The sequence below is a fragment of the Salvelinus fontinalis genome, chromosome 35 (genome assembly GCF_029448725.1).
Source record: "Salvelinus fontinalis isolate EN_2023a chromosome 35, ASM2944872v1, whole genome shotgun sequence".
Lineage (NCBI taxonomy): Eukaryota > Metazoa > Chordata > Actinopteri > Salmoniformes > Salmonidae > Salvelinus > Salvelinus fontinalis.
In genome coordinates this window covers 36,045,115-36,071,831 of record NC_074699.1, presented here as the reverse complement: position 1 = coordinate 36,071,831, position 26,717 = coordinate 36,045,115, and the positions used below count along the sequence as shown (strand labels likewise).

Here is a 26,717-nt window from a genome sequence, read left to right as displayed (position 1 = left end):
TAATATAATTGTGTAAAGCAGTGGTTCTCAACTGGTTTAGTTTTGGTATGAAAAATTCACCAAAATTCACCTCAGTCGCGATATTCATATTGCGGGTGGGAAAAATCCAGTAAAATGCAACATGGGAAATGATTTACTGAAAAATATAGAAATGCAACATATAAAGTGTTGGTCCAATGTTTCATGAGCTGAAATAAAAGTTACCAGAAATCTTCCTTATGCACAAAAAGCTTATTTCTCTCAAATTTTGTGCACAAATTTGTTTATATCCCTGTTAGTGAGCATTTCTCCTTTGCCAAGATAATCCATCTACCCGACAGGTGTGGCGTATCAAGAGGCTGATTAAACAGCATCATTACACAGCTGCACCTTGTGCAGGGGGAGATAAAAAGGCACTCTAAAATGTGCAGTTTTGTCACACAACACAATGACACAGATGTCTCAAGTTTTGAGGGAGTGTGCAATTGGCATGCTGACTGCAGGAATGTCCACCAGAGCTGTTGCCAGATAATTAAATGTTACTTTTTCTACCATAAGCCACATCCAACGTCATTTTAGAGAATTTGGAAGCACATCCAACCGGCCTCACAACCGCAGACCACGTGAAACCACTCAAGCCCAGGACCTCCACATATGGCTTCTTCACCTGCGGGATCATCTGAAACCAGCCACCCGGAGAGCTGTGGAAACTGAGGAGTATTTCTGTCTGTAATAACAGTTGTAATAAAAGTAATAATGCCCTTTTGTGGGGAAAAACTAATTCTGATTGGCTGGGCCTGGCTCCCCAGTGGGTGGGCCTATGCCCTCCCAAGCCCACTCATGGCTGCGCCCCTGCTCCTGCCCCTGCCCTTTATATTTTTGTTCAGTACTTAATGCTGTATTGATATGTAGCAGTTACAGTACCTTCGGAAAGTATTCAGACCCCTTGACTTTGTCCACATTTTGTTACGTTACAGCCTTATTCTAAAATTGATTAAATAAAAACAATCCTCAGCAATCTCCACACAATATCCCATATTAACAAAGCGAAATGTATTATATAAAAACAGAAATATCACATTTACATAAGTATTCAGGCCCTTTGCTATGAGACTCGAAATTGAGCTCAGGTGCATCCTGTTTCCGTTGATCATCCTTGAGATGTTTCTGCAATTTGATTGGATTCCACCTGTGGTAAATTCAATTGATTGGACATTATTTGGAAAGGCACACACCTGTCTTTATAATGTCCCACAGTTGACAGTGCATGTCAGAGCAAAAACCAAGCCATTAGGTCGAAAGAATTGTCTGTAGAGCGCCGAGACAGGATTGTGTCGGGGTACAGATCTGGGGAATGGTACCCAAACATTTCTGCAGCATTTATGGTCCCGAAGAATACAGTGGCCTCCATCATTCTTAAATTGAAGAAGTTTGGAACCACCAAGACTTCCTAGAGTTGGCCGCCCGGTCAAAGTGAGCAATCGGGGGAGAAGGGCCTTGGTCAGGGAGGTGACCCAATGGTCACTCTGACAGTGCTCTAGAGTTCTTCTGTGGAGATGGGAGAACCTTCCAGAAGGACAACCATCTCTGCAGCACTCCACCAATCAGGCCTTTATGGTAGTGGGCAGATGGAAGCCACGCCTCAGTAAAAGGCACATGACAGCCCACTTGGAGTTTACCAAAAGGCACCTCAAGACTCTCAGACCATGAGAAACAAGATTCTCTGGTCTGATGAGACCAAGATTCAAGTCTTTGGCCTGAATGCCAACCGTCATGTTGGAAGGAAACCTGTCACCATCCCCAAGGTGAAGCATGGTGGTGGCAGCATCATGCTGTGGGGGTAATCAAATAGTTACCCAGACTATCTGCATTGACCATTTTTTACACTGACTTTATGCCCATACACTGGACTCTACCCACACACTCACACATGCATACACTGACACCCCAACACGTGCACACATGCATATGTAACGGATGTGAAATGGCTAGCTAGTTAGCGGGTACGCGCTAATAGCGTTTCCTAGAAGTAGTGTTTCCCCTTGCTCTGCAAGGGCCGCGGCCTTTGTGGAGCAATGGCTAACGATGCTTCGTGGGCGACCGTTGTTGTGTGCAGAGGTTCGCGCCCGGGGACGGTTTAAAGTTATACTGTTACACATACTGACGCCATACACACATTGACACACACTTTCACACTCACCACATACGCTGCTGCTACTGTCGTATCTATCCTGTTGCCTAGTCACTTTACCCCTACCTATATGTACATAAATACTTCAATTACCTTGTACCCCTGCACATCGACTCGGTACCGCTACTTCCGGTATATAGCCATGCTATATTTACTTGTTATTGTTCCTTGTGTCACTATTTTACTTTGTATCTTTAACTCTGCATTGCTGGAAAATGACCCGTAAATTAGCATTTCACTGTTAGTCTACAACTGTTGCATACAAAGCATGACAAATTTTATTTTATTAGAAAGAAACTGACTCTGCACACTGTGCTACAATGTGAATGGGTAGGCTACTTGGGGAGTGAACTGTACTGGCCTCACAGGTCAGGTCTATGCTTAATTTTTGCCTTCCAGTTTATAGAATGAGAAGCGGCAGGACTTTGATAAGTGTAGCACTTAATGAAAGGACTAAGTGTGTATTGACATCTAGTTCCGCTTGCTAGGATACATTTATTGGACTCTGCCGACACCTAGTGTGTGACTGGTGTCTTGCTCAGAAGCACGAGAGGCTTCCACGTCATCTTTACTGGCGTGGTGTTTATAACACATAGACCAGGAAATTGCATTTTTTGTCAACTCACGAAGCATGAAAAGTAGCTAGTTGGAGCTGTGGTGACATTGAAACGCATAATTAGAGGACTATAGAGTCACCAATACGTTTAGAAATGGATGACGATGTTACCATTGAGGACGAAGGTGGACCAGAAATACAGAAGACAACCCTTGGAAACCAGGATTTAAGTTTCCTGCACCAAACTGGTAAATTGGCTAGCTAATATCAGCTGCACATCTGTCCGTTTTCTGGCTTGTTTACCAAGCCTAGCTAGCCTGGCTAGATATCCTTCAAAGACTAAAGCTAATAATGCAGCTAGCTAACGTTGTAGCAGTGGTTGTAACTATTTTAGCTAGTGTAGGCTAAGATGGCTAGCTACAGTAGCTCGCTAGCAAAATAACTAGATACAGAGACGCCTCATTCATTGACAGGGCTGCCAACTTTTGAAGAAAGCTTAGAGTTATATTTGCTATGTGAATTTCATTTCCCCTGGCAGACTCCTAGATGGGAGAACATTTTACTGTTTTAAAGCTCTTTCCTGCAATTCTACGTATTTTGACATGGCTTAGGCCTATGACCAGGGTAACATAACACCGGTCAGGTGTATTCAGGAATCTGGATGCTTAGAAAATTGAATGAACACTCAACATTTTACGACTTTGTTACTTTGAGATTTTGAGGGGCTGAAATGTAAAGTTTTTTTAATTGTTTGACACTATTCAGACAGTAATGAGATGGGGACACAGGCAAATGTGAGACAGTGGGGAGATTGGAAGCAGGGATTGATCACTGTTTTCAGGTGGAAAGTACGGGAGTGTTACCACTACACCAAAGCTTTGCACAGGAAATTCAAATGTTGATGGCAGTGGGTAACCAAATCCTAGATGGTAGTCTCCTTGTCCATAGACTGCCTTCAAGATAAGGACACAAACGTTTTCAGTATTTTGTAATTTGGGTGAATTCTCTTTAAAATGGGTCTGGAAGAAATTCCTGCTTGTTCACCAGGAGGGTTGGCGGTCCATGTGCTTATGGATAATTCATATTTCCTTTCATCTCGGCAAGGTCAAATGAGGAAATTAATAATTTTATAATTTTTCAAGATGCTTTGTTTCCCAAGTGCTGGGTCTTTTGAATATGTTCTTATTATAACAATTCATTTCTCAATCACCCAACCTTCAAGGAAACATCTAATAAATATCAATATGGGTTCTGGCCATCATCTTACTCTATGTAGACAAAATATGATGCGTTTATGAGTTGAGTCTCCCTACCATCTCTGCCTAGCATGTGCACAATACTAGAATGTGAAATGTATTTGATTCCTGGAGCATTTCATAGCAATGCTTTTTTTTGTATGATCTATTCAAAACTGTCCATGAATGGCTGCAAAAATACATAGCCTCGTACAATTCATTTTCAAAGACCCAAGTAGTCATATCAGATTTTGAATCTGTGATTACACTGGCAACATTGGGAAGAAGTGGAATAATAAAATACGTGTTGGGAATAACAGTAGTGTTATTGCTGACATCACATTCATTACCCTGTATTTTAGCCCATTGTTAAGAATGAGAATTTTTACACTGATCAGACTAAATAAAGTAAATAGATAATCAAATCACCTGAAAACAAGATTACATTAATCTGCCCCTACACCCTAACCAAATAGGTGTTTTATTTATTGTCCCCCCTCTAGAATCAAATGTACACATTTGGGTTCACAATCTGTTAGACACCTTTTTTTGTATCGATCCAAATCAGCTCACCCTACCAAACCTCCCTGCTAAAACATACTGTAGGTCTGTCTGCTGCCTTTTCGTTGTCACAGCCTAAATGTCAATACTCAGGGCTGGCTCTAGCTTTTTGAGAACCCTAAGCAAGATTTGATTGGGGGGGCCCTCCACATCGCGTGAAAACATTTAAAACATTTTAGTGGTCCCCCTTTTGATGTTGGAGAAAGAAATGTAGTGTTTTAAGTTACGTTCCTGCAATTCTACACATTTTGCCAAGGGCCGCAGAGCGAATGTTGCCGCTTTAAAGCAAGTTTTCTGCAATTCTACGCTTTGGTAAGGAGAGAACTTTGCAATGTTTACAACACATTTCATGCAATTCTAATCACTTTGCCATGGGACAGAGAAAAAATTTGCAGTTTCACAGCTTATTTCCTGCAATTTCTACCCATTTTGCCATGGAGTGGATCAACATTTCTTTCCTGCAATTATACACATTTTGTAATGAATTATGCCATGTTAATATAATTTGAGTGTGCATGACTAACAAAATCAATAGGGGCCCCCTGGAGGTCAGGGCCCATGGGCACGTTCTCTTCATGCCCGGTCCGTATTCGGCCAGGATTACTACTTGTTTAGATAGATTGGTTGGTAGTTAGCTTAAACTAAAAATTGTTAGCTGACATGGCTAAAAGAGAAAAGCTACTGATGCACAAAAAATGTTGAAATTGCACCTGATGTATTCTACTGTTCTTACACTCAATAGTAAGTTGAGACCTCAACATAATTTCCCTTCCTGTCCACAGTCGGACCATTGGTGGCAGAATATGGATGGTATCTGTTGTTCATGTGTGTGGGGGTCTACCTGGTGGTCCAGCACCTGAGCAAGAGGAGAGCCAGCCAGGGACAGAGCAGCTCGGCTTCTGGAGCAGTGCAAGGTGAGTGGCCGTAACCAATAGTGTTTTATTTAACCAAGGAAGTCACTGAGTTTGACAAGTACATTTAGTCTCTTACGCAGACACACACCGTCAGACACGCATGCACACACACGCACCTAGGACATGAGCGTTCTTGCTGCAGCTCCAACAATGCCATATTCTCAAGACAATGACAAGCTTGCTAAAGCAGAAACCAACTGGCACTCACAGGCTAGAGCCAGCTCTCATCCAGGCGACTGACACATCAGGAACAGAATCTCGGAATGCAATGGAATTAATGGAGTGAGTAATATCATCCAATCTTTAAAAAAAAAATCTGGCAGATCCCAATGCAGTGGTGAGGAGACAAGAGGCACTGGAGGCGTCCAGGAGAAGAATGCAGGAGGAGCTGGATGCCAAGGCGGCCCTCTTCAGGCTGAAACAACAACAGGTATAAAGTGACACCTTTCATATGGACGGACCGTGCATAGACCATGGACGGACCGTGCATAGACCATGGACGGACCGTGCATAGACCATGGACGGACCGTGCATAGACCATGGACGGACCGTGCATAGACCATGGACGGACCGTGCATAGACCATGGACGGACCGTGCATAGACCATGGACGGACCGTGCATAGACCATGGACGGACCGTGCATAGACCATGGACGGACCGTGCATAGACCATGGACGGACCGTGCATAGACCATGGACGGACCGTGCATAGACCATGGCTTCTTAGCAACGAGCAATTTCTCAAGCAAGAATTTTGCTAGGACTGTCTGGGAGTGGTCTGAGTTGGGAGGGGAAAACTATCTGTTATTGGCAAAGGTTTGGAACTCTTTCTTATTGGCCTATTAACTCATTTAACGCCTGGTGATGTCACCAGACAGGCAAAACTCCGTCCCACCAAATCAGGCGGTCTTTTCAAACAGCTCTCACACTAAAAGGGCATTATCATCGTTTTCACAATTTCACAGTATTATTCTAACCTCATAGTGTGGAAATAAATATGTAAAGCACAGGTAAGTCACGTTTTTGACTGCACTGGGCCTTTAACACAGATCTGAAACCCCAGGCACCACAAACAAGTTTGCCCATTGTCCCTGCCAAATCTGATCTTGAAGACTTTTTGGTACTTGTCTTTTGTTTGCCGCGTGATAGCTGGAGGAGGAGAAGAGACAACAGAAAATTGAGATGTATGACAGCATGAAAGAGGGGAGGAGTTACAGAGGAAAAGCAAAGACAGCCCAGGTAAGCTGCCTTCTCTATCATAGGCCTAAGTAACATACATACCATATGCCGTTTAGCAGACGCTTTTATCCAAAGCGACTTGCATGCATACATTTCACATATGTGTGGGCCTGGGAATCGAACACACAACCCTGGCATTGCAAGCACCATGCTCTACCAACTGATTCATACAGGACCACCATACATAAAATGCAAAGTAAATGCAGCATTTGATAGAAATTATGGATGAGTCAGGAGTTTTTTACGGGCAGGTCACGGGGTCAGAAAAATCTCTTGGCTGTGATAAGTCGTGATTAGCACCCAGAGTTTTTCCTGACCATGAAGAAACTGTCTCAGACATATTACATAAGTCGTAGATTTGTTCATGGGTTTCATGTAAGCACTTAGAGGTTTCTTGTCTGTAAATGAAAATAGCTCATTATAATTATTATTATGATGTAACATTTCAGAACACTGAAGAGGCCAGCACATCGACTACAGTGTTGAAACCAAAGACTGACAAGAAGCCCCTACGAAGCAGTGGTATGTTGACATATTTGATGATGAGAGCAGTATTGAATTTGGGGGCTTCCAGAGGTATGTTTGTAAAAGCTGGGAGGGTGTGTAAGCCATACAAAAAGGGGGGGGGGGGGGGGGGGGTGTAATTACATTTTTATGATTGTATTTTCCTTGTGACCTAATAAAAAAACTATTGTTCATAAAATGTAAGACATCATGCTCACTCTTAAAGTAATTAAACGGGTTTTGAATCCTACTAGATTCGTTTCTGTATCCATGCAATGATGAGCAACTTTCATATTCATGCAAGGCACTAATCTTACTGTAAATAAAAAGCACTGCTATTCTTACTGAAACCTATTCAAAGTTTATACATTTAACATTTCCACCTGCAAATGGTGCCAAATATAAAGTACATACCAGTATTAACGAAGGAATGAAATCCACAAAAGAAAAACAATTGATCACTGCGCAACGCTGCAGAGTAGCATTGTACTGCAACTAGTTGGTCCTGCGAGTTGTGTACATCTGTCTGTATTACGATACAGGAAAACAGCAGATAATATTGCTAATGTTTTCTATTTCAAAAACATTAGCGATACAGAATGTCCATCCTTGCAACTGATGTTTTTTGGATTATGTTCCGGTAAGAAGCAGGATCCAAACAGTGTCTTTAAAAAGAAAATGGCTAAAATGTGACGTTGCTCCTTTAAGGAATAAGTAGTAGGTAGGTGGCGCTGGCGTCCTCCATCTCCTCTCTGTGCCAGTAACCTACATTCTGCCCTGCTGTGTGTATTTCAGGCTTTAATCCCCTGAGCGGAGAGGGAGGTGGATCCTGTGTGTGGAGACCAGGAAGGAGAGGGCCGTCAGCTGGCGGCGGATGAGGTTAAAGGAGGTCAGAGCCACAGGCTCAGGGTAGACATCTCCCCCTTAACCCGGATCTAGGATCAGAATACCCTACCGTCGTTCCTAACCTGAACTACTAGGAGGATGGAAGAAATATCTGACCCTGTAGCTGTGGCTAGGTGTGACTTGTGCCTACTCTGAGGCAACCTGTGAACTATGATCTTTGACCTGTCCGAGACACACACTGACCTACTGAAGGAAGCTGCCAGCAATCTCAAAGCCCTCTTAGTTATTGATCTAAATCTATTTGTTATTTGTAACTCTCTGTGTTTGGGTTTAGGGATTGGTTTTAGAACATGTTGCCTCAGTAATATAGCATTGTCAAAAAATACATTGTGTTGCCACATGATAACGATGAATCCTTTCTGTTTTAATGCCTTTGGACAACTTCAAACTAACCAGTGTTGAAAACGATTGTCTTGTTTCCACATTCAAATTTTGGCTTATTGAATCATCTTATTTCAGGACACCTGAGAAGGCCTTCTGAGTACGACAGTTTCTAATGATGCTATTCCTGTAAATGGCATCTGTGCCAGTGGGTTTGGCTGATGACTTTCAGTGTAACTGGTATGTGTGTTTTCTTGTCTTCTTTTGGGGTTGGCGTTTGTGTAAAGTTTCAAATGTGCGCTGCCTACCAAGGCTTCATGTTGCGAGAGTAGATGCTAGCCAGATGGCTTTAGTACTGCTGTGCACCGTACTGCTTTTTATACAATTACATAAATCAGATGTAACCGTTAGTCATTGTGTTATTTATTGGAATATCAATGATCATCAAGCAATTTTAGTTACTGAGAAATAAACTGACCTGCACCTTTTTATCACAATAAAGATATTGTAGATAAATTGTCTACGTATCTGTGATGTTTGATGGGGAGGCTGACTGTGACGACACACAATAGAGTAATCATGCACCTGCCAGCTCCATATTGTCCACTAGGTGGCGGCAGTGTAATGTAAATGAAGCCACAATCATAACGGTATGGGTACAGATTTTCTAAACTGTATTGGGTAAGATCGCACTGATTTCTATGGCTGTCATAGACATTATTGTTGTAGTCTTGCTCTTAAATTGATAAGAATTTTATACAATCACTATAAACCTTATGTTAATTTTCTGCACACCATTTACATTAATTGAGTTATAGAGCATTTTGTGGTTGTCCTAGTCGATTATGAATTCTCAGAAATTGCTTTTTCATTTCACCATCAGTGCCGCATATTAACTCGGCTGACGTTTAATTTCAAGGTTCAACAATGCTTGTTCTGTACTTTTTTGCCTGTCTGCCTGCATGGTCTTTCACTTTCACCGGCTCATCACCAGGGCATTCTCAGTTTGTGATCAGACTTGCGCGTCAAATACTGGGAGGAAAAAAAAGCTGAGACCACTGCGTAATCACACACCCCAGCCAGTCAGGGCGCTCCTACGGAGTATCCACTAGGTCAAATCACACAGTTAAGCCGCGTTGCTACTAAGCGTTTTCGACATTCTCACAATGGCGAGGTAGTGGAAATAATGGGTTGGCTACGCGTCTCTGGGCGAAGAAGAAACCATACATTTTGTTGAAGGTCGCAGTTTTTTGTCATCTATTGATAGCGACGGAATGCTTGCTGTTTAGAAGGGCCACATGAAGAGAGGAGTGTACGTTCAGGTGGTGGGTTTATGGAGACTGCTACGTATGCAGCAGCCAGCTTACATCGGGACCAAAAGCGGGTTGGATAAGAAAGAGGCTTTCCTACCATGAGAGCGAGCTAACCCCGTTTTTTATGACGAGGGAGAAACAATTGAACCAATATTGCTTTACAAAGACGCTGTGTTGGCAACAGCGAGAATAGGCTACGAGGCAAATCGGAGTTGGGTCAAGTTTTGGGGAATGGCAGGTCGAAGCCGAAGAGCATGGTTTAGTGTTCTGTTGGGGCTGGTTGTCGGGTTCACCCTGGCTTCCAGACTCATATTACCGAAGGCTACGGAGCTGAAGAAATCCGGTCAGAAACGCAAGGCGAACCCAGCCGGTTGCGGGTTGAACGGGGGTCTGAGGAGAGAATACGGTGGGGTGTTATGGCCCCCGCAAGATAACGGATTTTCGGCGACCGAGAAGCCAGTTCCGAGGTCCAACAATTTCCTTTACGTCGGCGTCATGACTGCCCAGAAGTACCTGAATAACCGCGCCATCGCGGCACATAGGTAAGTTATGTGTAGAAATTGAAGGAATGTTGCTTTTTCTTTTTAACAAGATACCATTTTCCGCTATTAGTTTTCTGTCCCCGGTGTATCTGTACGCGTCAGTTCTTTTCATTCCTCTGCCCATTCTGAAATTGTCAGCCTACATTTTACATAGGCACCTAAAGATACATATTGTTGCTAGTTTTCTGCCAAATAGGGATACCGAATTTTAACAATGTTGCCTCTTAAGACTTATGCATAATTGTTGTAAATGTAATCGATACAAATGTTGCTAGTCGCCATTTAACAGTGTATCAATGCCATGTGTGGCTGTGGCCTGTATTATGATAGTCCTTTTTCTTGTGAGCTATTAAACACCTCATGTTCTGTAAGCTGTCAAGACAAAACCTTGTTGGATATAATACTATAGATGATATACAGTCACTACAACTTGTCCTAAGTGACATTTAGAAGTATTTGTTACAGGGTCTATGTTATAACATGCTCTCAACATTCACACCCACATTTACCCTACAAAAATCATACTTCAATAGGCAAACTCTTCTGTTCAGTTTTTCAGGCCTTTGCCAACTCTGAACACATTCACTTCACAATTGAGCTGTATCATTCTGTGGTGATGGTTTTGCCATCAGATGAGCTGTATAGGCTCTTTGGTAGGCTAGTTTAATTTGTTTGAGTAGGCAATGGCTCCATCCAAGATATCTCCAATTGTGAGGTGTTTCTGTATGTGTTTCGTTGTAGACTAGCACTCGTGCTATTAGGATAGCTCTAAATGTAGAGATGTCTGTTTGGAAAGAGTGAATGTTAATGTCATTAGCCCTGAAATGTCTTTCATCTAGGCCCCACTGAAATGCAGTGAATGTGAAGCTTTTATGAAATTATGGGTTGGACCGAGAAGACAGCCTGCAGACTCAACAGTGCTATCTTTTCATGTGTCCAGTTATGTGGAAGATTCAATATAATTCAGGGGAAATGTGTTTGCACATCTGCAAAGACATCTGTATTCAATCAGATTAATTAGTAGAGTAGTTTATTTATTCTCCCTCGAATGTCCTTTAAATGGACCGATCATGGTGAACGTCTAGAGACCCGAGAAGGAGATATCTATCACAGTATTTTACATCCACTCCCATGTCTTTATTGTTCCGTCCAAAGTAAAGTCCCATTTAGTTTATTTTCAGTGCAGATGGTAGGAAAGCAGGCCTTCTTTTTACTGTCTCGGTTGTTAGTTAATTACTAGATTCCCCATTCAAATACAGTTCTTTATCCTAATGAAACATTACTGGTGCTCAGTTGGGTATTTAGTAGGCTCAAGTCTGTGCGTGAACCTCTTGTAAATACAGGTTATAACACATGTTATGCTGTGCTATTACATGACACTTATCCGTCTATTTGACATTTCAGTCATTTATTATAGTACATAGTACATAGTACATTTTCATACTGGTCCCCTGTGGGAATCGAACCCACAACCCTGGCATTGCAAGCGCCATGCTCTACCAGCTGAGCCACACGGGACCGTCTTTCTATGTTCTTCGTGGGCCCAGACTTGTGTGTGTGTTAGAAGTCTAACCCACTCTCCATCCTATAGAGTACCTGACCTCTGCCTGTGTCTCTCTCTGTAGAACGTGGGCTCAGACCATCCCGGGCCATGTGGAGTTCTTCTCCAGCGAGGGTTCGGACACCACCATTCCCATCCCCATCGTGGCACTGCACAACGTGGACGACTCCTACCCACCGCAGAAGAAGTCCTTCATGATGCTCAAGTACATGCACGACCACTACCTGGACCAATATGAATGGTTCATGCGGGCCGACGATGATGTGTACATCAAGAGCGAGCGCCTGGAGGGCTTCCTGCGCTCGCTCAACAGCAGCGAGGCCCTCTTCCTGGGCCAGACGGGCATGGGCGCCCGCGATGAGCTGGGCAAGCTGGCGCTGGAGCCCGGCGAGAACTTCTGCATGGGTGGCCCCGGCGTGATCATGAGCCGCGAGGTGCTGCGCCGGATGGTGCCCCACATCGGCCAGTGCCTGCAGGAGATGTACACCACGCACGAAGACGTTGAGGTGGGCCGCTGCGTGCGGAGGTTTGCCGGCGTGCAGTGCGTCTGGTCCTACGAGGTAAGAGCAAAGATGGCAGCTGGTCATATTGTATACTGCAGTTAGTAGATCAATCACGGCTTTTGAAGGTTTATTTTTAATTGGTGTTATACAAGAGAAGGCTGGGTAGAAAACCATCTGAGATTGAGGATGTAGTCGGTAGAAGTGACCTTCAATGTCGTCCGTCTGAAGTGTACTAAAATGTGAGGGGGGGAATCGCCAACAAGATGCCTACCTTGGCTTGAAGTACTCTGTGAAGCGAAAGACATCATGAAGTGGATTTCCCACACACCACAGTAGTGTCAAGGCCATAAGTTGATAATCAGTAGATCTGGCACCTTCAGTAGACACTCCTTAGAGTATCTCCTGGCAGATTTAGTATTCAGATCTTATTCATGTGACCATATGATTGCTTGACAGATCAAAGAAAGGGGCAATTCCATGAAATGATTCTGAGACCAGGGCTCTAAAGTGCGACCATTTTGGTTGCATATGCTCCTGTAAATATGTTTCTGTGTGACCTGACATCTTATTTTGGGAGCACCAGTGCATCCAGGAGAAAAATGAGTCAGAGAATAATTGCTGTAATGATTAGGGTTTGCTGTACCGTCGTTCCCCAGTGACCTACTGTAGAGTAAAAACTGAGCACATATTCGTTACTGTCACGGCTGCTCAATTACAACAGAGAAAATGGACTGTTTCAAGCACAAACAGGTAAAAAGATATGACCCATACTACTGGCACAATATTTGTTTCTTCCTATCGTGAGATTGGTGGGCTGCGTTTTGCATTGATAAACCATGAATGTTTACACCTTGTTCAGTCATGTCACCTCGTCATCTAGCTAACAACCTGGTTACTTCACCGTTCTATCCACTACACAGTAGAGGCACAGGAAACACCTGGTTACTTCACCGTTCTATCCACTACACAGTAGAGGCACAGGAAACACCTGGTTACTTCACCGTTCTATCCACTACACAGTAGAGGCACAGGAAACACCTGGTTACTTCACCGTTCTATCCACTACACAGTAGAGGCACAGGAAACACCTGGTTACTTCACCGTTCTATCCACTACACAGTAGAGGCACAGGAAACACCTGGTTACTTCACCGTTCTATCCACTACACAGTAGAGGCACAGGAAACACCTGGTTACTTCACCGTTCTATCCACTACACAGTAGAGGCACAGGAAACACCTGGTTACTTCACCGTTCTATCCACTACACAGTAGAGGCACAGGAAACACCTGGTTACTTCACCGTTCTATCCACTACACAGTAGTGGCACAGGAAACACCTGGTTACTTCACCGTTCTATCCACTACACAGTAGAGGCACAGGAAACACCTGGTTACTTCACCGTTCTATCCACTACACAGTAGAGGCACAGGAAACACCTGGTTACTTCACCGTTCTATCCACTACACAGTAGTGGCACAGGAAACACCTGGTTACTTCACCGTTCTATCCACTACACAGTAGAGGCACAGGAAACATCTGGTTACTTCACCGTTCTATCCACTACACAGTAGAGGCACAGGAAACACCTGGTTACTTCACCGTTCTATCCACTACACAGTAGAGGCACAGGAAACACCTGGTTACTTCACCGTTCTATCCACTACACAGTAGAGGCACAGGAAACATCTGGTTACTTCACCGTTCTATCCACTACACAGTAGAGGCACAGGAAACACCTGGTTACTTCACCGTTCTATCCACTACACAGTAGAGGCACAGGAAACACCTGGTTACTTCACCGTTCTATCCACTACACAGTAGAGGCACAGGAAAAGGAAAGGGCTTCTTCAGCAGGGCAGGGATCACACCAATGAGTGAATGACTGATCTCTTGCATGTCGTCACTCACAAACTTGACGCTCTTAAAGAGACCCTGTACAATTCTAATGTTTTGTATCTCAATAGGTACACAATGTAGAAACCTAATTTTTCAGTGGCAGGTTTTTGTTTCAACATTTTAGCTTTTTATAATAAACAAATGTCTTTACACTGTTAAATATTCATTTATATAGCACAACGTGTGCTTCTACACTGCTCAAAAAAATAAAGGGAACACTTAAACAACACAATGTAACTCCAAGTCAATCACACTTCTGTGAAATCAAACTGTCCACTTAGGAAGCAACACTGATTGACAATACATTTCACCTGCTGTTGTGCAAATGGAATAGACAAAAGGTGGAAATTATAGGCAATTAGTAAGACATCCCCCAATAAAGGAGTGATTCTGCAGGTGGTGACCACAGACCACTTCTCAGTTCCTATGCTTCCTGGCTGATGTTTTGGTCACTTTTGAATGCTGGCGGTGCTTTCACTCTAGTGGTAGCATGAGACGGAGTCTACAACCCACACAAGTGGCTCAGGTAGTGCAGCTCATCCAGGATGGCACATCAATGCGAGCTGTGGCAAAAAGGTTTGTTGTGTCTGTCAGCGTAGTGTCCAGAGCATGGAGGCGCTACCAGGAGACAGGCCAGTACATCAGGAGATGTGGAGGAGGCCGTAGGAGGGCAACAACCCAGCAGCAGGACCGCTACCTCCACCTTTGTGCAAGGAGGTGCACTGCCAGAGCCCTGCAAAATGACCTCCAGCAGGCCACAAATTTTCCCCGCTTATACTGCAATCAAAATTCCTTGTTTCAGACCTTTGCTTTCTAATGTGCGTTGTTTTAAATTCAACCCCATTTAACAAGGTTCTGCAGGCGCAATTTAGGCTATCAGAGATTATGGGTTGCAGCTTGGCTAAAGGTGTCCGTTTTCTGACTGACAGCCTTTGTTAGTATGTTCATCTCACAGTAGCTGTGGAGCTTTCGTGCTGCTGTCCTCCTCACAAGCATTAGACAGAGATTAGATAGGGAACTGTGTCAGACTCTTAATTCAACTGTCGATCAATTAATGTCTTTATTCATTAGGCCCACTTGATCTGACGTGTGTTTGTGCTTACGCCCCGGCGCCCCGCTGGTCCTTCGATATCAAGGTTATTATGACCGAGTCACGTTGGCCTGTGTGTGTGTGTGTGTGTGTGTTTATTGACCAGTTTGTAAACCATAACAAGACATTTTCTGTTTACAGTTGTCCACTGGGTTCCTTTGCAAACTACCAGAAACAGTATGTTGTGTATTTTGGCAGCAGGCACAAGGCCGGGCACCCACCCACCATACGGTTGACTTGGCATTCTTCACTTCAGTTAGTCATTTAGCCATAAATCAAGTCAAGAGTTCCACAGTCACTGTTGAGACACGCAGCTAAATTCACATTTCCCCCATCCAAATAAATCTGCATATAATATCAGGCCTGTGAACAAATTTGTAAAACACAGCGTCTGTTCAGTTTTTAAAGCTGCTAATTAATCTGGTTTGGCAGGTGGAATGAGACAGAGCTGACATGTCTGCTGTCTCATATACAGAGTTCAGTCCCAGCCACCGTTACGACAGGCCTGGGGCGACTTTTAAACAGCCATTTGATGTGAGTTTTAATTACAGCTTATCGTTATCTAGTTACAGAGAGCAGAGCCAAGCAACTGCATCATTAATATCAGTGAGAGTGTGTCTCTCTGTCTCTGTCCTCCTCCTCCTAAGTGTTTGTGTGTGTGTCTCTGTCCTCTTCCTCCTAAGTGTTTGTGTGTGTGTGTCTCTGTCCTCTTCCTTCTAAGTGTACGTGTGTGTCTCTCTGTCTCTGTCCTCCTCCTCCTAAGTGTTTGTGTGTGTGTCTCTGTCTCTGTCCTCTTCCTCCTAAGTGTTTGTGTGTGTGTCTCTGTCCTCTTCCTCCTAAGTGTTTGTGTGTGTGTCTCTGTCTCTGTCCTCTTCCTCCTAAGTGTTTGTGTGTGTGTCTCTGTCTCTGTCCTCTTCCTCCTAAGTGTTTGTGTGTGTGTCTCTGTCCTCTTCCTCCTAAGTGTTTGTGTGTGTGTCTCTGTCTCTGTCCTCTTCCTTCTAAGTGTTTGTGTGTGTGTCTGTCTCTGTCCTCTTCCTTCTAAGTGTTTGTGTGTGTGTCTCTGTCTCTGTCCTCTTCCTTCTAAGTGTTTGTGTGTGTGTCTCTGTCCTCTTCCTCCTAAGTGTTTGTGTGTGTGTCTCTGTCCTCTTCCTCCTAAGTGTTTGTGTGTGTGTCTCTGTCCTCTTCCTCCTAAGTGTTTGTGTGTGTGTCTCTGTCTCTGTCCTCTTCCTCCTAAGTGTTTGTGTGTGTGTCTCTGTCTCTGTCCTCTTCCTTCTAAGTGTTTGTGTGTGTGTCTCTGTCTCTGTCCTCTTCCTCCTAAGTGTTTGTGTGTGTGTCTCTGTCCTCTTCCTTCTAAGTGTTTGTGTGTGTCTCTGTCCTCTTCCTTCTAAGTGTTTGTGTGTGTGTCTCTGTCTCTGTCCTCTTCCTTCTAAGTGTTTGTGTGTGTGTCTCTGTCCTCTTCCTCCTAAGTGTTTGTGTGTGTGTCTCTGTCTCTGTCCTCTTCCTCCTAAGTGTTTGTGTGTGTGTCTCTGTCCTCTTCCTTCTAAGTGTTTGTGTGTGTCTCTGTCCTCTTCCTTCTAAGTGTTTGTGGGTGTGTTTCTGTCTCTGTCCTCTTCCTTCTAAGTGTTTGTGTGTGTTTCTCTGTCTCTGTCCTCTTCCTCCTAAGTGTTTGTGTGTGTGTCTCTGTCCTCTTCCTCCTAAGTGTTTGTGTGTGTGTCTCTGTCTCTGTCCTCTTCCTCCTAAGTGTTTGTGTGTGTGTCTCTGTCCTCTTCCTCCTAAGTGTTTGTGTGTGTGTCTCTGTCTCTGTCCTCTTCCTCCTAAGTGTTTGTGTGTGTGTCTCTGTCTCTGTCCTCTTCCTCCTAAGTGTTTGTGTGTGTGTCTCTGTCTCTGTCCTCTTCCTTCTAAGTGTTTGTGTGTGTGTCTGTCTCTGTCCTCTTCCTTCTAAGTGTTTGTGTGTGTGTCTCTGTCTCTGTCCTCTTCCTTCTAAGTGTTTGTGTGTGTGTCTCTGTCTCTGTCCTCTTCCTCCTAAGTGTTTGTGTGTGTGTCTCTGTCCTCTTCCTCCTAAGTGTTTGTGTGTGTGTCTCTGTCCTCTTCCTTCTAAGTGTTTGTGTGTGTGTCTCTCTGTCTCTGTCCTCTTCCTCCTAAGTGTTTGTGTGTGTGTCTCTGTCCTCTTCCTTCTAAGTGTTTGTGTGTGTGTCTCTCTGTCTCTGTCCTCTTCCTCCTAAGTGTTTGTGTGTGTGTCTCTGTCCTCTTCCTCCTAAGTGTTTGTGTGTGTGTCTGGCTGTCCATCCGTCCCTCTCTCCTCATCACATCTCCGTGGTGAATCTAAGTGACTGTTTAACATTACAATTGTCTGAAATCTGCAAATAATGCAAATAATCACATATGCTCATCATAGTGCAAATAATCACATATGCTCATCATAGTGAACTATGGTCCTGAGTCATGTGATTGTGTCTGTATAGGCCCAGGTCTCACTCCCTGACCAAAGAAACATCTCTGGTGTCCTCAGTAATGCCTGCCTGTGGAGTTAGTTGCTATGGTAGCTGTGCATCCATGTCTCCCTTCACTACAAGCGAGTCAGTGTTGTTGAGAGTCATTATCCAAATGGTGTTTTAGAAGAGCCCTCCAGTGATTCAGAAAGAGCAGCAGAACAGCCGTCACTGGGCTTTGAGTCTATTGATCCTCTATCACAGCCACAGAACCCAGCGCTTTCTGTCAGACTAGCTGTTATCATCCACTACAAATATGTGACACCTGCTCCTCGAACATCTCATTCCAGAATCATAGGCATTAATATGGAGATGGTCCCCCGCTCCCCTTTGCTGATATAACAGCCTCCACTTTTCTAGGAAGGCTTTCCACTAGATTTTGGAACATTGCTGCGGGGACTTGCTTCCATTCAGCCACGATCATTAGTGAGGTTGGGCACTGGTGTTGGGCGATTAGGCATGGCTCGCAGTCGGCGTTTCAATTCATCCCAAAGGGGTTTGATGGGGTTGAGGTCAGGGCTCTGTGCAGGCTAGTCAAGTTCTTCCACACCGATCTCGACACACCATTTCTGTATGAACCTTGCTTTGTGCACTGGGGCATTGCCATGCTTAAACTGGAAAGGGCCTTTCCCAAACTGTTGCCACAAAGTTGTAAACACAGAATCGTCTAGAATGTCATTGCTGTAGCATTAAGAGTTCCCTTCACTGTAACTAAGGGGCCTAGGGTTGTTGGTGACCATATTACTGCCACAACCGGCGGTCACGAGTCATGAAGGCAGTCAAATTCCACGTGACCATTTAGTCACAGTAGTTATGCTTCTCCAAGCTCTGATGCTGCGGATGGTCATTAGTGGCCTACCAAACTTGCTAACTGCCTGATACTCAGCACTCTATTGTACCTCTAATCACTCTGACATAAATGCAAATGTAATCGAAAATCTAATTATACTCTTCATTAGAGCCCATGAGCTCATGTTGCGCAACATTTCTATAGGCTTTGCAACTGTGTGAGAAAACATTAAAAAGAGGAGGATCCCATCAGCTTTCTATAGGCTAGAGCTACTATATTCTCAACTGTCCTAATATGAAGCACATTCTCTTTACAACAGGAGTATAGCCTACCTGGCTGGCATGAAAAGGAACCACAGGAAAAGCGTCCTCCATTCGCTATTTAAGAGCATAGATGACATGTATTTCCCCTGCCTCTGTTTCCAGACAGGTGATAATAATGGTAATACTAATGGGCCATTTGAATCAAAACAGATTTCACATATTATTTAGTGTATGTAAAGACAAGATTACATCAGGAATAGTCTGATGGGTGACAATATTAGCCTATCACTTGTGAATGATACATTATCACTTGGGAATGATATATTATCACTTGGGAATGATATATTATCACTTGTGAATGATACATTATCACTTGTAAATGATATATTATCACTTGTGAATGATACATTATCACTTGTAAATGATATATTATCACTTGTGAATGATACATTATCACTTGTGAATGATATATTATCACTTGTGAATGATATATTATCACTTGTGAATGATACATTATCACTTGTGAATGATACATTATCACTTGTGAATGATATATTATCACTTGTGAATGATATATTATCACTTGTGAATGATATATTATCATTTGTGAATGATATATTATGACTTGTGAATGATACATTATCACTTGTGAATGATATATTATCACTTGTGAATGATATATTATGACTTGTAAATGATATATTATGACTTGTGAATGATACATTATCACTTGTAAATTATATATTATCACTTGTGAATGATATATTATGACTTGTAAATTATATATTATCACTTGTGAATGATACATTATCACTTGTAAATGATATATTATCACTTGTGAATGATACATTATCACTTGTGAATGATATATTATCACTTGTGAATGATGCCCAGCATAAGAAATAATGCCTTTTTTTGCGACTTTTTCTAATCATAGTCGCACACCTCATGTAGCCTAGCCCATATCCCTATATGTTTTTGATAAGGTTTGTAACTAAAGTGGCCAAATAACTAATTAAAATGAAGCACATGAATCCACTTTACAAGGGGTGTAGATCCTAACTGGCATACAGAAGCAGCGCGTGAGTTTGGGGAAGATTATTTTCACCATAAAAATGCACCTTTATGTCTCTCAACCTTCGCCTCTCCCGAGTCCGTACGGTATTTGCAGTGATCAGACGAGACTTTAACTACCAATTGGAAACCAGGAAATTGGGCAGAAAAAGAGGTTAAAAAAACAACAACAAAAAAAGGAAAATGCACCTTTTATAATAAAAGCATTACATGCATAATTGCATTTGGATCACTTTTGATAATGGTGTTTTCAGCTAATGAAACATTAGCGCTTATAGCCTACCACCATGTGTGCATTGCTGCACTTATAATGTGAAGAAATAGCCTTATAGTTTATCAACATTTTAAGCTAAATGTTCTGATCTGCTGCGTCAGCCTCATTGATTAAAAACATTTTTTTAATGCTAGTGGTTGTATTAATTTGGGATCTATTGCATCCCACAACTGTTCCGGACTATGTTTGGAATATTTATTTCTCGCTCAGAATAGAATAGGTCAACTTTTGTACTATGGGGGATAGTAGATTGACATGGCTAGTGCTTTTGCTGTTCATTAGGCCGACTCATCTTGTTGGCTGACAAAGTAAATGTGGACAATTCTTCCAATATCTTCAATATGCACCTGGGAATTGGAAAAGGACGCGAGCAGTTGGGTGAAATTGTGATTGGTGTAGTGTGTACAGCCTGCACAAAACACAAAGCAGAGCTCATTACCTTTTTCAAATCATCATTAGAGTCATATCATGCAGCCTTACAATGTAATAAACATCAGAACATATAGTCCAACGTTTGTAGAACAACTAAAGTTACATTAATAACTCTAAATTAAGCCTATAGGAATACCGATTTCTTTGTTAACCGCTCTCCCTCAAATCCTTTGGAGAAATAGTTTTATTTTATTCAGCTTTGTTCAGTTGTATTCTTCATACTATAAAATAGTGCCACGGAATTCTAAGCAAACCTTGTCTGCTAAATGAACTAATGTGGCCCACAGCCATTTGGGATGGCCAGATCAGGACCTAACATAAGGACAACTCAGAGTATGCTATTCTGTTCTTCTAAAATAGACTCCAGTTCAGCTGACGCTTGGCATTGCGCATGGTGATCTTAGGCTTGTGTGGGGCTGCTCAGCCTTGGAAACCCATTTCATAAAGCTCCTGAGTGTTGCAACCGAGGAAAGACGATTTTACGTGCTACAAGCTTCAGCACTCGGCAGTCCCGTTCTGTGAGCTTGTGGGGCCTACCACTTTGCGGTTGAGCCGTTGTTGCTAATAAACTAATAAGCTTCACAATAGCAGAAAAAAATGACTTGTTTGAAAGGTGGCATCCGATGACAGTGACATTTTGAAAGTCACTGAGCTCTTCAGTTCGGGCTTTTTGACTACCAATGTTTGTCTATGGAGATTGCATGGCTGTGTGCTCGAATAGGTTCATTGGCCACAAAATCTACATTTTGCAATGCCCATCTCAGTCTCTGGACTTGAACCCCATTAAAAACCTGTGGTTTAAATTGAAGAGGACAGTCCATAAGCACAGATGAAGGATATCAAGGATCTGGAAGGATTCTGTATGGAGGAATAGTCTAGGATCCCTCCCAATGTGTTCTCCAACTCAAACATTTTGCCGTAGTACTCGCAAGGTGAGGTATTGAAAACTCGGGTGTAAATAATTGACCCCTACCTTTTTTTTATTACTTGTTAAAGAATTGTATTAGTATTACATGTCATTTCCCCCAAAAATTTCTGCATACGGTCATTTTTGCACATCTTATAATAATCCTTTTGGACCACACTATTTGGTTTGTGGCACATGCAAGGAGTTAACCCCGGTGTTACAAGCATTATGCTCCAATCAAATGCGCCATTGAAATGGTGTCAGAAAGGTCAAAGGGGTGTCCTGCCGGGGGGGTGGGAGGGAGATTCTAACTTGAAGATCCACACCTTCCAAGTCTTCCATTGATGATATGACTGCATGATTTACACAATCTCATGTTAGGGCTCATTCCAGAGAAGCAGTAAGTGGGAGGGAAGGAAGGGCTCTTGGATTTCACAACATGTTTGTTGGTTCTTTAGTCTGTTTTTCTTTCGGAGGAGAACCAGTCCTGTTCTCAAGTACTGGTCAGAGTATTTCAAGGTAAGGCAGGATTTCTCCTCCTGCCAGATGAATCCACAGGAAGTCAAACGCCCACATCTGTACTTTACTGTACAATGCCTCGACATGCTCTCTCTCTCTCTCTCTCTCTCTCATACTGTCGCTTGCTCTCTCTCTCTCTCTCTCTCTCTCTCTCTCTCTCTCTCTTTCTCTTTCTCTTTCTCTTTCTCTTTCTCTTTCTCTTTCTCTTTCTCTCTCTCTCTCTCTCTCTCTCTCTCTTATACTGTCCCATGCTCTCTTTAGCTCGCTCTGTATCATATAGTACCAACTGAAATACCCAGCAAGTCTTCAACAATCTCCATTTTTCTCACTCTCCTTCTGGCCTCTTTCTCCTTCTATGTTGCTTGTCTCTCTCTGCCTCTTCCTAACTCTCCATCTTTCTCAATTCAATTCCATTTCAATTTAAGGGCTTTATTGGCATGGGAAACATGTTAACATTGCCAAATCAAGTGAAGTAGATAATAAACAATAAAAATGAACTGTAAACATTACACTCACGATAGTTCCAAAATAATAAAGACATTTCAAATGTGTTGTACAGTGTTGTAACGATGTGCATATAGTAAATACAAAAGGGGAAAATAAATAAACACATGGTTTGTATTTACAATGGTAACTTTTCTTGTAGCAACAGATCTGTGATATCTCTCTCACACTGGTCTTTGAGACCTAGCCTATAGCATCTCTATTTAGTTGTCTTCACAGGCTCCAGTTATTGCAAGGGGTTTTTCACACAACAAATGACTGCCACGAGCAGCCTGGCTAAAGTGTAATCATATCACTGCTAAAAGAGGAATGGCAGTTCCAGCTGTAACCAACATGATATTCCATCCTATCACTTGACTTAATCACTTTCTGGTGAGTGTCATGAGTTCAGCAGGTCGACCGGGCCAAATGCCATAAGACAATGCCGCTCCCAGTGAGTAGAGTCAATCACATGTTGTACGTCTGCTTTAGGTTGATTTGATTTGGCCACTTTAGCCAGTTAGCCTACGCTAAGGTCCCTATTGATGTCTTCAGTGGCATGCCGTCTATAAGACAAAGCGTTATTAGGGTTGCTAGTCTAATGGATATCTGTAGGTAGGGTCTTCACAGCTTGGCACAATCTGAAGAGCTCCTGCTAGTATGTATCACTGCTCACCTCTTGGGCCATGTTCAGTTGGGCAAACTGTAGCAAAAATGAAACTATTATTAATTGAGAAGCCATTCCACTTCAAACCGTTTTCTCCCCAGTGAACATCACACTGGCTTCTGTGGATTTCTCTAGAAGCACGTGTGAGCTGTGAAGTGGATCAAGCGTCCTAGTGTGGTAAGAGTCCTCTCAGACAGAGGGGTTTCATCGTACTGTGTAGGAGGCTTAGCCTGGTGTCCCAGATCAGTTTCTGTTGTATAGACTAGCCAACTCCTTGTCAGTGACAGTTGCAAAGCCTCTCTCTCTCCTCCTCTATCTCCGTCTCTCTATCCCTCTGGGGTTTTTCTCTCTCACACGGCAGGGAATGTGGCGAACCTTGTGTATTTCTAGACATCCTGTGGCTGCTGGTGTATGTGTTCTCTCTTTTCAGCGCTGCCTCGCACCACGCTAAACTTAGACCCCAAACAAGCAAATAAATGTTTACAGAAATAAACACAAACAGTGGCCAAAAGAGATGAATGTTGCATGAATTACAGTGGGTTTTCTCGACATAAAATGCACCCTCTGTCTAGCTTCAGGAGATGCTAATGATAAGCATGGCAGTGACATGACTACTTTTGGGAGAAAATTACTTAGAATTAGATTTTATCTGCTTTAGTGAATCAAGTCTCTGTCTGTCTGAGGGCTCTTGGTCTGTCTGTGTCTGTCTGTCTGAGGGTTGTTGGTCTGTCTGTCTGTCTGTCTGAGGGCTGTTGGTAGGGCTGCAGCTGAAGGATCTAGGCTGTGCCGTGTGTAGAGAGAGAGAGAATTACACTGTCATTTGTTTGGAGACGTGTGCTGGGTGTTTCTTGTTTTACACTCTCCTGTGTACATGAGCACTTTCAGCAGTCCCCTTACTCTCACTCTCTCGCATTTAAACTAAGACTTGGTTTACATTAGGATGCATTTGAGCACTGTGTTGTTGAAGAAAACCGTCAGTGATTGTAAACCGTCACCCATTATTATGAAGCCTTGAGAGTCCTTCTTTATAATAGTCTGTTGTAACCATATGGTTGTTGACCTCTGGACTTCCTCTCTGCATCTTGTTGTACAATTGTCATTCACATTTTTGCGCAGGCCTAAATCATGCATCGGGAGATGCAAGATTTATGGGAAAATGGGAGTGGGCCTTGTCCAACCACAGTCAGTCAATCACTCAAAATGGGATCTGATCTCCTGTGTGTAAGAGAACAGCTCTGTGTGTATCCAGTAAGTGAATTCCCATCCCTTGTGTCAGCAGTAGCAGCTTTCCTTTCATGCCAACAGAGAAACCTGCTAGAACAGGGCTAATGGGAATCACAAGCATCCCCTGCTGCGTGGTATGAAACCACTGTTTTTAATCTAATTTCTCCTGAGTGGCCTGCCATCCTCGGGGTCCTGCCTGCCTACCTCGGGGTCCTGCCTGCCTTCCTCGGGGTCCTGCCTGCCATCCTCGGGGTCCTGCCTGCCTTCCTCGGGGTCCTGCCTGCCTTCCTCGGGGTCCTGCCTGCCATCCTCGGGGTCCTGCCTGCCTTCCTCGGGGTCCTGCCTGCCTTCCTCGGGGTCCTGCCTGCCATCCTCGGGGTCCTGCCTGCCTTCCTCGGGGTTCTGCCTGCCATCCTCGGGGTCCTGCCTGCCATCCTCGGGGTCCTGCCTGCCTTCCTCGGGGTCCTGCCTGCCATCCTCGGGGTCCTGCCTGCCTTCCTCGGGGTCCTGCCTGCCATCCTCGGGGTCCTGCCTGCCATCCTCGGGGTCCTGCCTGCCTTCCTCGGGGTCCTGCCTGCTCCCGTACACTAGTGTATGTGCCTGAACCCTTAGGAACAAGAGAGCCCCTGTACTGGGCTCTAGTAGGTCTTTTCTTCAGGCCCCACTACTGCCGTTCCCCCTACCTTACCTCAATTCAATTTGTCCTTATTAATATGTCACTTTGTTCACGCCGTGTTGCACACGGTTCAGGTTTAATCTGGTAAATGTGGTGGTTAGGGACGCTTTTCCTCTTCCTGACAGAGGTAGATGTGGTGGTTAGGGACGCGTTTCCTCTTCCTGTCAGAGGTAGATGTGGTGGTTAGGGACGCTTTTCCTCTTCCTGTCAGAGGTAGATGTGGAGGGATGGAAAGTAAAAGCTGATTGGCCGTGTGCACGCACACACACTCTCTATCCCACAGGGGCCCTCTGTACCACGCAGACAAAGAGAGATGGTATGGCCCAGCCACATGGCCTGGAGGCTGGTTGAAGTGAATAAGGCTTGCCAGCCAGGATTCTAGGCTGATGCGTTGATAGTAACTACAGGTGGACAGTCATGCTAACTGGTGCTGTGATGCGCTAACTGGTGCTGTGCTAACTAGCCCTCTGCTAAATTGGCTCTGTGTTAAACAGGCACTTTTGGCAAACCCGCTCTGTGCTAGCTATGTATTAACTAAGCTAACTAGCTCCAACTTAACTAGATTTGTGCTAACTTGCTCTGTGGCACAGATCATGCACATCAAAAGCAGTGCTTAGGTAGCGCAGAGGTAGTTAGCTAGCCGCGCTGCTCTACTGCAGCCGTACGATCTGTTCTGGCTGTCACAGGCCCAAGAGGAGATATTATCTCTGCAATCAGTGATTTCTCTCACACCCTCTGGGTTTTGTTCAGGGACGGCGTTAGCCGGTGCAGAGCTAACTGGCTGCGGCGATGCTGTTCAGGCGTATGATCTGAGGAGATGTTATCAGGAAGCAGCATCAGTTAGCCTATCAAACACCCCACTGGTTTATCTGAGGTGAGCAGAAGTTTTCTCACTAGATCCTCTGATGTCCTCTTTCCACAGTCTCAGTGGTAGTTCAGCTATTAGGCTACTTGATTTCCTGTTTGTCTGAATCGACTTGACTGAATGATCGCTGTCTCTGTGGTTAGGCTAGTTGTTATCGTTAAGGTCATCATTAGGTTTCTTTGTCACTTAACTTCTGACTTGCCTGGTTAAATAAAGGTTAATTAAAAATGTATTTACCAAAATAAGTTTGGTAACGCTGGAAGGCAATTGAAACTCAATTCATGAATTGAGAATCCCTCATGGAAAGCATAGTCAATAGCGCTTTTCAATTCATTTCCTGAATGGACTTAATTGAAATGGAATTGGTACTGGTTAAGATATACCTTGGTGCTACACAATTGCCCAATTGTACCCATTAATTCCCCAAGCGATTAGTCTTTTGTCGTGTCAACAATGGTTCTACTTTAGCCTGTTTTGTCATGTAACTCTTGCTAAGTCATGTATTGACTTGAAAAATGAACAGTAAACATTCACTTATAAAAGTTCTCTCTTTCTCTCTGTCCACTTCTGCCTCTCTCCTTTCTCTCTCTGTCCACTTCTGCCTCTCTCCTTTCTCTCTCTGTCCACTTCTGCCTCTCTCCTTTCTCTCTCTGTCCACTTCTGCCTCTCTCCTTTCTCTCTCTGACCACTTCTGCCTCTCTCCTTTCTCTCTCTGTCCACTTCTGCCTCTCTCCTTTCTCT

The 26,717-nt window shown here is 43.7% G+C and overlaps 2 protein-coding genes across 2 annotated transcripts in view; both read left to right on the top strand.

The window, feature by feature from the left end:
• The first annotated feature begins 2,702 nt into the window (after positions 1 to 2,702).
• LOC129834793 (selenoprotein S-like) lies at positions 2,703 to 8,922 on the top strand. The gene is made up of 6 exons (XM_055900077.1): positions 2,703 to 2,974; positions 5,305 to 5,436; positions 5,760 to 5,866; positions 6,586 to 6,675; positions 7,125 to 7,197; positions 7,975 to 8,922. Exons 1-6 carry the CDS (start codon positions 2,881 to 2,883, stop codon positions 8,055 to 8,057), a joined length of 579 nt encoding a protein of 192 aa, XP_055756052.1. The 5' UTR covers positions 2,703 to 2,880; the 3' UTR covers positions 8,058 to 8,922.
• A 596-nt stretch (positions 8,923 to 9,518) lies between these two features.
• Positions 9,519 to 26,717, top strand: part of LOC129834791 (chondroitin sulfate synthase 1-like) — an 83,661-nt gene continuing 66,462 nt past the window's right edge. Inside the window, exons 1-2 of the mRNA XM_055900076.1 lie at positions 9,519 to 10,261; positions 11,887 to 12,382. Coding sequence (XP_055756051.1) covers positions 9,951 to 10,261; positions 11,887 to 12,382 — 807 coding nt within the window. The 5' untranslated portion in view covers positions 9,519 to 9,950. The remainder of the gene's footprint in view (positions 10,262 to 11,886; positions 12,383 to 26,717) is intronic.

Excerpts from the sequence above, each read along its gene's own strand:
- LOC129834793 (XM_055900077.1), top strand. The coding sequence starts at position 2,881 with ATGGATGACGATGTTACCATTGAGGACGAAGGTGGACCAGAAATACAG. Across the intron at positions 2,975-5,304 it reads AAGTTTCCTGCACCAAACTG|TCGGACCATTGGTGGCAGAA; the intron begins GTAAATTGGCTA and ends TCCTGTCCACAG. Across the intron at positions 5,437-5,759 it reads GGCTTCTGGAGCAGTGCAAG|ATCCCAATGCAGTGGTGAGG; the intron begins GTGAGTGGCCGT and ends AAAATCTGGCAG.